The 11,989-nt window shown below is 43.4% G+C and overlaps 1 protein-coding gene across 1 annotated transcript in view; it reads right to left on the reverse strand.

Moving 5' to 3' along the window:
* Positions 1-10,304, reverse strand: part of Gpr158 (G protein-coupled receptor 158) — a 503,792-nt gene extending 493,488 nt beyond the window's left edge. The window contains exon 1 of the mRNA XM_004641901.3: positions 9,068-10,304. Within this exon, the coding sequence (XP_004641958.2) occupies positions 9,068-9,969 (902 nt within the window). The 5' untranslated portion in view covers positions 9,970-10,304. The remainder of the gene's footprint in view (positions 1-9,067) is intronic.
* Between the last annotated feature and the right edge of the window lie 1,685 nt (positions 10,305-11,989).

The raw sequence follows: 11,989 nt of genomic DNA on the forward strand, positions 1-11,989 counted from the left end.
ATAAAAAAAAAAAAACCGTAGAAACTACAGGTAATGTTGGCCATTTCTCTGGGTCTTTCCACAAAATTACTTACTAAATCAATATCTGAAAACTGCATCTTTAAACATTTGTATATTAAGGCTTTAAGTAATGTCTATGTAGTGCAGCATTTTGATCATTTCTTCAAGAAATTCATTTCTAATTAGTTCCAATTCCTAACAACTTCCAGTTGAGTTAATAAGGCTAGAATGGCACAAAATATATGCTGTAAGGTATTCTTGCTTTAATGGAGTAAGTTTGGATTCACCTAATAATAGCTTTGAACTTCCTGAAATAAAGTTTTGAAATGCAGTCACAGTCAATTTATCTTTATAATGATTAAATCTTTAGTCACTTGAATCTCCAACTACCTGTTATGGAAGAATAGTCACTTTCAGTGGAACAATGTAATTGCTCAATGGTAGATAGCACCGTACAGCAAAGTAACCAGGATATCATAGATTGCTAATTTTTTCCCTCTTTCTTCTCCACTCTTCACTGTTCTCTCTGTCCCCCTAGATAGTTACACATACATGCATGTGTCCATACATACATACACACACATAGTTTTTCAAGATACATCTTTTAATAGTTATTCTCTTCCACATTATCATGGGGTTTTTTAGCTTATAAATACCTTGGAATATACAGCATTAGCCATGTAAATAGTAAAACAATGATTAGCAGCAGATTCTGCAAATAATTTTGTGAGATGTTCTTTCTGACCTCTGTAATATATAAAAGTAAACTAATTAACATTCCATTGTTCCACCAAGTCTCCTAGTTCTCATTCATGTCAGAATATTATATGTGTATATATTATTCTGAATAAGTAAATAGGAATACAATTTGACAGTTATATGTATGTATATAAACACAGATGAGACAGATAGATATATACGTATGCATACCTGGAAAGCCCTTGATATAAGGAAGGACTCAAGATAGAACATTATATGGTATATGTCACATGTGCTTCACTACACAAAGGACTTTTAGACAGAGGCATTTCTTGCCCCCAGGCCATACTGGGCTGTCCATTCACACATTTGGTCACCACACTGAGGGGTTTGCTACAGTATCCAGTGAGTAGATGTCAAAGGTGCTGCTAAATACCTAAAAATAAACAAGACTGCCCCCATAATAGGGGATTATCTAGTCCAAAATGTAGACAATGCCAAGTTTGAAAATTCTGCTTTACATGGTGTTGGGGCATCATGTAAAGGAAAAAGAAATAAGCCCTTTGTTGTATTCCACACAACTGACTAGGGAAAAAGAAAGAAAAAGAAAAGTTCAACTGTGCCACAACTCTGTTTAAATCTCATTGACCAGAACTAATTACATTGTTACACAGAGTTTACTTCCACTGGGAAACTTTTAAGCACTTTAAAGAGACATATCTGCTCTTTCCTGTTCTTAGTCTAACGGTGGTCTTTTATTCTGGCCCTGGAGTATTTCCCCACAGTGCAAATGAAATACTTTGCCAGATAGTATGGGGAAGATTAACGTAATTGGTACCTAACTTATGCTGAACATAGTCAAACTCAGGCCTGGAACTTGTGAGTTTCCTAGCTCAGTTTCTTAAGTTCTAGAATTACAGGAGTACAACACTATGCCAAGCATCTTAGTTGTATTGTTAAATGAAGCAGAGTTATACAAGGTATTTCAGTGAGTGAAAACTGTACCTCAGTCATAGTATTAATAACTGTATAGATGTATGAATGGGTAGAGAGAGACTGCCTTCTTGGACTAACTAGATTTCCATTTGAAAAAAAATACTTCCAATCTTGAAATTAAATCACATTTGGGATAATCTGCATTTCCCATAAAATCTACTTCTAATGAAGATGATGAAAATTAGACGTATCCTATGTTTACTTTAAGGCATTGTTATGTTCTTAGAAATACAAAACAAAAATAGTCATGCCACTTCCGCTAGGCTTGCCATTGTAGAAAAGAGCAGAGACTGAAAGACTTTTTTTGTGTATTTCAGGCCTTCCACACTGAGCTGCATCTCAGTCCTTTTATGCCCTTTTGCTTTGTTTGGTTTGGTTTGAGACAGAATTTCACTAAATTTCCAGGCTAGACTCAAACCTGTGGTCCTCCTGCCTCTGAATGCTGGATTACAGGTACATAATACCACACTCAACTCTAAACATTTTTTACAGAACAAGAGGTTCTTTCTGTAGGAAGAAAGACTAGTTGGGTGAGTAAATGGCCAACCAAAGTGGAAGCTTCAAAAAATGAATTGTTACTTAAAGCTGAAAAGAAGGTAAGGTGAAAAGACCAGCAAAACATGCCCCACTGATATATGTGACATTACTGGGCTTAAAAGAGCTTAACAATACTCTTGAGTCCAAAGTGTCTGAAGCAGCACCAGGGAACTGTTTATACATAAGCTGACAAAGTTATCGAAAATCTAATCCCAATATGCTATATTAGTAATTAAGCTTAAATAACCCTTCAAACACAGAACAGAAAACTGAAGACAGAAAATAGGGCCCAAATGCTGCTCTAATATGGACATCATGCTTCTTGGCATTTCATTATATTAAAAATAATCACAAATGCAGTGTATGCTGAATTCAACAACATTCTGAAGACCAAAAGAGGACAAACTTGAAGCATAGACATAGCGTAACAAATGGCTTCCTTTCCTAACTGAATAGAAGTTTTTGGCTTATTTGGAAGTTGAGACTGTAAAATCATTCTAGGGAGGGTACCAATCTCTTCTCTAGAGAGTAGTCATATACTCTTCTAATTTATTTAGCAGTCTTGGAATTTCCACTTCTGCTTCCAAATGCATATTCTAGAAAATGGCAAGATAATCCTGTGCCATTGCTGCACCACATTAATAGCTCTTTTTTGAAATTTTAAAACCAACTGTAGAGGAAAATGAAAACCAGACTATTTTTAAGAGTAAAGAACTCCAAATGTCCAAATATTGATTATCTTTAGGGAAATTATGGTGTTATACTGGATTCCTTTGTGTAGACATCTGTGGAATTACCTTACATTGAGTTTAAGCAAATTTCAGGGACTCTGAAGATCTTCAAACTCAGATCATGCTAATTTTTTTAAAGTTCTACTCTCCATTGGTCTGTACATGATTCAGTATATACTGATTAAACTTTCTATAAGTGTTCTAAGAGTAAAATCCATTAGAAAGACAAATACCAGGTCCTCCCTTCCAATACCATTTCCATGACTACTGCATGACTGTGTCTCAGCCTCACATCCAAGGCAACTTGTTGATCTCTTGGTTAGGCCATGTAAGAACACACAGAGCAGACTCATGATGGTATACAGAGAACATCAGGCCTATGTTCACATTTTAATTATGCAGAAACTGATTTCCACACTGATAACAGGAGCCAACCATAAACAAAACTGGCCAAGTTCTATCTCTGATCTATACTGTTTTCATTACCCAACATATTTAATTAATTGTATGAGTGGCAAAAAAATAAATTAACCTATTTTATTTATTCTAATCAAATATGTTGATTTCTTCCCACCAACACTATCTTATAAGGTAGAAACAAAATCAGGGGAACCAAAAAGTAGAAAATAAAATCTGATAATGACAAGACTACACCAACTTCTCAGATCAATTTAAACTTGATTTGGGCTCCCTGATTTATTAGCTCTGTCACCTTGGGCAGGTTGCTAAACTTTTCTGAAGTTGTAACTGCCTTAGGATTTTAATAATTAAATTTATTAAATTATATCCTAATATATATTATATATAGCACCGAAAATATGGTAGGTGCTCAAGAAATATTAGTTTACATTGATTTTAACACACCATGAAAGAGCTGGGCCCCTTCTAAGAAATTCCTTTAGTTTTTTGGGTCTCTTTTCGTATTATTGCAGAATGAGATGAAACCAAATGAAAGCTACAGTTTCTTTCAGTTCATCAGGAAGTAATTAATTCCCAATAAACCTCATCTTTATTCAAATTCAACAATAGGCACTGAACACTTCCAACCACAAGCAGAAAGGCATTTATGCACTGAAAAAAATGAGGTCCAATTCTGCACTACTTTAAGTTCCATGAACAAAAATTACTAGGCAAACCAGAGAACCCTACCTTAAAGAAAACTCTACACATACAAATTTAATGTCATAAGCAAAGTTAAAATATTCAGTCAAATATTCTCAACTGTGTGAAATAAATAATACACTCCTTTTCTTTAAAAAAAAATCAACAAATGAGCCTGGTGCAGTGACATGTCCATTCTACAATCACAGCTGCTTGGGAAGTTGAGGCAAGAAGACTGCAATTTCGAGGGCAGCCTCTTAGCAAGACCATGTCTTAAAATCAAAAAGAAACGTCAGATGTGGTGGTACGTGCCTGTAATTCCAGCACTTAAGACGTTGAAACAGGAAGATCTGGAGCTACACAGCAACTTCAAGCCCAGCCTGTACTGCATATCAAAGCCCTATCCTTACAAACCCATGTTTAGAGCAGCTGAATTCAGACCTCTGGAAAGAGCTTAGATGCCCATCAAAACACAAATTAGAAGAAGCAAATGTGTCACATATGCACAATGGAATATTATCTGGCCACAAAGAGTAAAAACATGTCTTTGGCAGGAAAATGGGTGGAACTTGAGACTATAACACTAAGAAAAATAAGTCAGACACTAAGTTAAATATTGCATGGTTTCTCTTCCATGTAAAACTGAAAATACAAAGGAAGGAAGGAAAGAAGGAGGGAAGGGAAGAGAAAGGAACGGAAGGGAAGGGAAGGGAAGGGAAGGGAAGGGAAGGGAAGGGAAAGGAAGAGAAAAGAAAGGAGAGGAAAGGAAAGGAAAGGAAAGGAGGGGAGGAGGGAAGGAAGAAAGGAGGGAGGGAAGGTAGGTTAAGTTTGGGGGAAAAAAGGCAAACTTTTGGAGACAGAAAGTAATTTGGGGAGGGAAAGGAAAGGAGAGTAAAGGGATCAAAAATGATCAATTCTCTTCCTGCTGGAACCATGGAAGGTGTCAAAGAGAAGAAAAAGAAGGTTTCTGCTGTTCCAGAAACCCTTAAGAAAAAGCGAAGACATTTCACAGAGTTAAAGATAAAGCGCCTGAGAAAGAAGTTTGCCCAGAAGACACTTCACAAGGTGAGAAGGAAACTCATCTATGAAAAATCCAGGCACTATTGTAAGAAATACACACAGGCCAGGGAGATGGCTCAGTAGAATAAGCGCTTGCCTGGTAAGTGCAAGGGCCTGAGTTCAATCCCCAGATCTGATAAAAAAAAAAAAAAAAGAAGAAGAAGAAGTACAGACAGATATGCAGAACTGAGATCCAAATATTTAGGATGGCAAGAAAGGCTGGCAACTTCTATGTCACTGCAGAGCCCAAACTGGCATTTGTCATCTCTGGATCTGGGGTATGAATGGTACGAGCCCAAAGGTATGCAAGTTGTTGCAGCTTCTTTGCCTTTGCCAAATCTCCAACGGTACCTTCATTAAACTCAACAAGGCTCCAGTTAACATGCTGAGAATTGTGGAGCCATACATTGCATGGGAGCACCCAAACCTGAAGTCAGTAAATGAACTAGTATACAAGTGTGGCTATGGTAAAATCAATAAGAAGCAAATTGCCTTGACAGATAATTCACTGACTGCGCAATCTCTGGGTAAATATGGCATCTTCTGCATGGAGGATCTGATTCATGAGATCTATACTGTTGAAAAATGCTTCAAAGAGACAAATAACTTCCTGTGGCTGTTCAAGTTATCATCTCCACAAGGTGGAATGAAGAAAAAGCACCCATTTTGTGGAAGCGAAGATGCCAGAAATAGGGAAGTCCAGGTCAACAGGCTTATTAGAAGGATGAACTAAGGTGTGTACCATGGTATTTTTAAGATTTTGTCAGTTAATAAAGTATCTGCTTCCAAGCTGAAAAAAAAATGATCAAGATATGTTACTAAAGGGGCCAGGGAACCAGGTCAGTAGAATAAGCACCTGGCTGGCTAGCATAAGGTCCCAAGTTCCTAAGTTTAATCCCCAATACTGGGGAAAAAAAAAATATATATATATATATATATATATATATATATATAACCTGCATGTACCATTTCCCAAATTAACATCACTGCTCTGAAAAACACACTACTACAAAAACCAAAATATAATAATGAAACAAAAAGGACTGGCAATGCAGCTCAAAGATAGAGTGCCCCTGGATTTGATTCCCCAGTTCAAAAACAAGCAAACAAAAAATAAACAAGATTTAATAGCTGTAATTAATGGGGGTTTTCCTCCTTTCTGTCTTACCAGAAAATTATAAAGAATAAGGTATGTCTCTATATCTTAAAAGTTGTGTGCAGAGGTTCACACAGGCCTGAAATAGGCTTGGGGGCTACACTTAGGAAACAGTGTGACCCTGGAACACAGGCCTCTGTCCTGCTTCTGTTGTTGCTGCAACTTGCTATATGAGGTTCTTTACAAGTCATTTTTCCTTTCTAGGATTGTTTCTTTATGAAACAACAGGTAGAACTACCAGATTCCATTATGATATCTTCTAGTTTCTATAATTAAACTCTGTGTAAGGGTTCAATATCATTTTGGAGCAGCACGAGACAAGGACAAAAAGCACTCACAGCAGCACTTCTGCTTTTTGTGGAGCTTTTGAGACTACCCCACTTCTGCAGCAAGCCAGACACTAAGAGGCCTCAGTTTGTACCTTACCAACAATTTACAGAATTGTCACCATAGAATGTGTAGGGGGTATTGTAGCCCTCCCAGCCCCAGGCTCTGTGCCTCAGCCTTTCACTCTGGCTGGAAGAAGGCAGCAGATTTAGCCAGGTAACCTGTGCCTTCTGATCTTTAAGAGAAAGAGTTGTGAAAATAAATGGTTTTCATCCCCAATTCCACATATATAATCCTTGAAAATATACTCTTTTTTCTAAACTGAGGGTTGAGCCCAGGGGCACTCTCCCACTAAGGTCTATCTTCAGCTCTTTTAATTTGTTTATTTAGAAACAAAGTCTCCCTAAACTGCTCAGGCAAGCCACAAGCTTGTATCATCCTGTTGTGAGTGGCAGGGCTCCAGGCATTTACCACCACACCCAGCAAAAATACACTTATGTTTATGCAGCACCCTAAGTCACTTTTATATAGCAGTTTAGCATAAAGGTAAAAAGTATGACGACATTAAGTGCTGGCTCTAGTATTTAACTGTTGTACAAATTTAGGCAATATTCCTTTTCTGTAAAACAGAGGAAATAATAAGAATTATTACAAAAATTTATCAAGAGTGTGCAGGCAAACTAGTTAGCAAAGTCTGTAATCAATGTTGGATGGATGGATAGATAGATGGATAGACTACAGACAGACAGAGTCTGTGACTCCCTGAAAAGTCTCATCTAAGGGGCACAGTTTAGTAGCAATGAATGACATCAGCTGATCTTTCTCCAGAGCAAACAATATGGCAAAGATTCAAAGCTGGGCTCATCTCTTACTAATAGGATTCTGCAGGAATGAGGAGGAAATGAGATTAGCCTGAAAGTGCAAAACTTACTCTGGTGTAAGATAGAATCTTTCACAGCAACACACACACACACACACACACACACACACACACTTAGTAAGGTCATAAAAAATCAAATGCTTTTCATTTATGCCTTCACAAGTGTTGCCAGTATTAAAAGCTACAAATTTTATAAAATTGTGTGAGTCCCTAGAGACAAGTTCAATTCTGTCATTTGATAAACACATAGCTAAGGTCCAGGGAGGTTTTAAGCAACTTGTTTGAGGCCATTCAGCAGTAAATGACATTGCCCAGACACGCAAAGGGCCTCATGACTACCTTTGTGGCTAGTCAGCATTTGCCCTGATATCTTCAACAGTTCCATATCCCATTATTGCTGTGCCAGGGCAAAAGTAAAGCAAAAACCACACAAAGTTTCCTCTCTTCTGCCTGGGTTCCCAAGAAGTACAGAAGCAACCTCAGCTCTTCAAGATCTTCTCTCCCAAGCTTGCCATTGTGGGAACTGGGGAGGATCCCAATCAATCTTCTCTCTCTTTAAAACCTTTCTCGAGTTTCTATCTTTTCCTTGTTATTTCTTTCTTGCATCCAGTCTTCAAAGCTGCTTCTAAAAGTTCCTTACTACACAGGCAGGGAACTTCCAAGGGCAGAAGTTACAAACTGCAAATTTGCAAATTCTTAGCTTTGGTCAAATGCCATAATGTACCTCCAGGGAGCAAATACCGAACTGTATGAGTTCCCTTCAAACTGTCTGAGTGAATTCGGTTAGACCTGGTCCCTCCCTCCTTAAGACAACTAACATAGGTTCCTTATGAAGTGTGTGGGTGTGTAAGAGGCTGGAGGACACTTGGATATGCATAGGGAACTGGAGAAAAGAGGCAGCAAGGAAAGGAAGGTGGACTGGGAGGGGGCGCCAAATGAGAGGAACACAAGAACCAAATCACCAAGTCTGTATGCTGGAGACAGCTGGCCACTGAGAATGACTCACAGCTGAGCGGGAAGAACTGCCTCAGGAACAGCACAGGTTTAATTATGTGTTGCAGTAGTTGACAAACAACAGACTGGTGCCCCAAACAGGCAGAAAGCAGGCAAAAGAAACCCCAAAATGACAGATGGGAGGAATTCTCCACCTACTACTCTCCTGTCATCTGATGCTTCCCTGTCCACCCATCAGGTGTACTTGAAGCTCACCAAATTCAGTGGTGCTGGCAGTTGTACCCCAAGCTTATCAAGTTCAGTGGCACCCCCTAACGGAGAACTCCCTTCCTTGTTATCCCCAGGGTTGGAGGGACGCAAGATGAGCGGCGTCTCCTCTCTACCCAGGGCTCCCATTCCTTGCCCCTCATCCAAGAGAAAGGCTTTCTCTGGCTTCCTGAAGCTGACAGATGTGGGGTACTTCTGGTCCTCCACACATGGGTTCTTCTGAGGCACCCCTCATCCCGAATCTCTGCTGTGAAGGAGGGAGACAACTCACAAGGCAGCTAAGCATTCTTTCCCCAAGCGCGCGCCCTACCCTCAAAACCCAGAGGCCGGTTTAGCCTTTTGAGCTTTCCTTCTCCCTACCTGAATTCTGGGACCAGATTAGGCTGCATCCCATAGAAGGCAGCTGAAAGCGTGACCAGCCATCCAGGTTTGTAACTCCCGTTCTCACACTCCAGATATGGTGGCGACCACTTGACGTGACTCTTGTCGCTGCTGAGTCCATCCCTGCGCCTCCAGCTGTGGCCCAGGCCCCGGGGCCCCTGATTGGAGCCGCGGCGGTGTAAGTGGGGCCTCCACTTGCGCCGGAGGCCATGGAACCACTCAGTCTCCAGCGTGGCGTTGGCCAGGTGGTGGGCAGAGGAGGACAGGTCCTGGAGCAGGACGCGACTCTCTTCGCGGGTGGCTTGAAGGAAGACCGGCGGGGTGGGCGCGGACAGCGACTCGGTGCTGAAGGTGATGGCCGCCCGGGAAATGCTGGGCTCCCCCTCCAGCAGGCTGCGCACCAGCGCCTGGTACCACTCCAGGTCGTCCTGCAAGTTCTGCTCCCGAGACTTATTGCTCTGCAGCATCATGTTGAGGAAGTTGGTGGCATGTGTCAGCGTGTCCAGCGCTCCGTGCAAGGAGGGATGGGAGCTGGCGAGGGCTGGCGACCTCCCTAGCAGGCCAGCCAACTCATAGCGGCCGGAGCAGTTGGCCCGCTTCAGCTGGTGGGAGTCCCCGGTGTAGAGGTAAGAGGCCACGTCCATGGGCACCTCTTCTGCGAGCTTCTGCGCCAAGATGGTGCCGTCGGTGGAGCGGCTCCAGGGAGCCGAGGAGTCCGGGGCGGAGGCTCGAGCCGCCTGCTGCGCATGCTGCTTAGCCCTCAGGGGCCTCTCCCGGTGGGGATCCGGCCGTCCCGGGGGGTCGCGGCTGGCGCCGACCGCTCCCAATCCCAGCTGAGCGAGCAAGAGGCAGAGAAGGAAAGGACAAGCCATGTCCACCATCTGCTCGCGGAAGAAGAGGTAAGGAGCGCAGTCACTTTTTAAATTTTGGTGATCGGTTTATCAACAGTGAGACTTTTCCTAGGGGTCTTCTCTCTTCTCCAGATGGCACCCGATCCGAAAGGACTAACAGAAGATTGTTTTGCAGTGGGTCCAGCTGGCTAGGCTGCCGGCATGGGAAAGCGAATCACCTGTGGCGACGCTGGCCGCACTCGCTCCGCCGCGGGCGGCTCGGATGGTGCGCGGCACAGCCCCGCGCGAATGGTCACATCGCCGCGCGCCCTAGCGAGTGAGCCACTCCGCTCCGCCCCGCCGCCGCCGCCGCCGCCGCGCTCATTGAAGTGCGTCCGGGAGCCGCCACCGCCGCCGCTGCTGCTGCCCGCGCGACCGCCGCGGACGCCGCTCCATCCTCTCCCGCCCGGCCGGCCCGGCTTCCCCCGCCTGCGCCCGCGCCCTACACAGCGAGCCAGCGGAGAGGGAACCGCCTGGAGCGAGGGCTCGGCGCAGACGCTCTCGCCGGGCAGCCAGAAGCGCGGGGCAGCTGGTTGATCGCAGCCAGGAGCCACACTGCCGTTCCCCTCTTTCCCGAGCAGAGCCAGTTTAAAGAGCCAGCTTGGCCGCAACCAAACCCTTGCAGGCCGGTCGCGAGGCGTCCCGCGCCCTGATTGGTTGGTTTCCGCGTCGATCATGGGCGGGGCGGGGAGGGAGCTGTCCAGTGCTGAACCCGGGAGGCGCGGCGGGGGCGGGGGCGCGGGAGGCCGCGCCCGAGCCCGAGCCCTGTCACCCACTCGCGTTCTGACTACTCGGAAATGCGCGGGGGTGCAGGAGGGGGCTGGAGTGAGGCGCGCAGCGGGGCTGTCGGCGGCTCCGCGAGGAGGAAACTTAAGCGCACCGAGGAAGAAAAGGAGGAGGATGTCAGCGTCGTCTGTGCTTCGTTAAATCAGCCTCTGCATCTGCCTGAAAAAGAGGGAAAAGGGAATAGTTTGCATTTCTGACTGAAACAAGAAGGGAGGGACGTAGGATGGATATGTGCCCTCCTGAGCATCTGTTCCTTTTTAGGCAGAGTATTAAATTCTCTTTCTTGTCAGTTAAGGAAACAATGAACAAGTTCTTGCTGAGGTTGGTCTTGGCTACGAGAGAGTAATGGAGACATCTACCGGCTGAGCTTTGCGTGGGGGAAAAGACCATAGAGAAGCTCTTGGGAGCCAGAATGCGGAGGCAGTCAGTGGACCTCATGAAAATAAAGATGCATAGGGAAGGAACCATGTCCAAGGGGCACCACGTGTGGACTGCTGAAGAATTTCAAATAAAAAAAGGGAGTCTTGTTGAGTGGGAAAGGAAGTCATTCTAGCTGGGAGTTGCTGGAATTGATAGATAAGAGCTAGGACCTCTGCTCAGCTCGAAGTTGTAATATCCCGACAGAGGGAAGAACTGCACACGTATCCCAAGCCGCCTCAATTATTGAGAATCCCTTGACACAGTTTGTTTTATTTGAAACATATTTAAATTTAAGAATGCCTTCTAGCACTCTTGAAAGATAGGTCAATAGTGTGGATATCTAGTGCTGTATGTATGGGTACTTCCCATCAGTGATTCCATTTTCAAATTTCCCACAAAAGGCACAAATAGAAATTTTCACATTAACTTTAATAGCCAACAGAAATGTCACTCCTAATATTCCATAAAAATACTGTTTAGGGTACTCTTTGTTTTTATTATTCTATTGAGAAAATGCCTGCCTTCCATTTTGTGTTGCCATAATAAAATACCTGACACTATATAATATATAAAGAAAAGAGGCTTACTTAGCACACACATTTTGTAGAGTAGAATTCCTCATCATTATGGCCTGTAGTGAAAATCGGCTAGGTCAGGACCTGAAAGACAGCATCATGTTTGGGAGCATGTGGGAGAGAGAGAAGGAGAGGTGATGTGGCAGAATAAGGAGCAACAGACCATGGAGGGATCAAACCACCTCTTGTATTAGTGATACAGGGAGAAAAACTGGTCTCGGGTGGGTGTC

This window comes from Octodon degus, unplaced genomic scaffold (assembly GCF_000260255.1).
Source record: "Octodon degus isolate 3935 unplaced genomic scaffold, OctDeg1.0 scaffold00145, whole genome shotgun sequence".
In the NCBI taxonomy this organism is placed as follows: Eukaryota; Metazoa; Chordata; class Mammalia; order Rodentia; family Octodontidae; genus Octodon; species Octodon degus.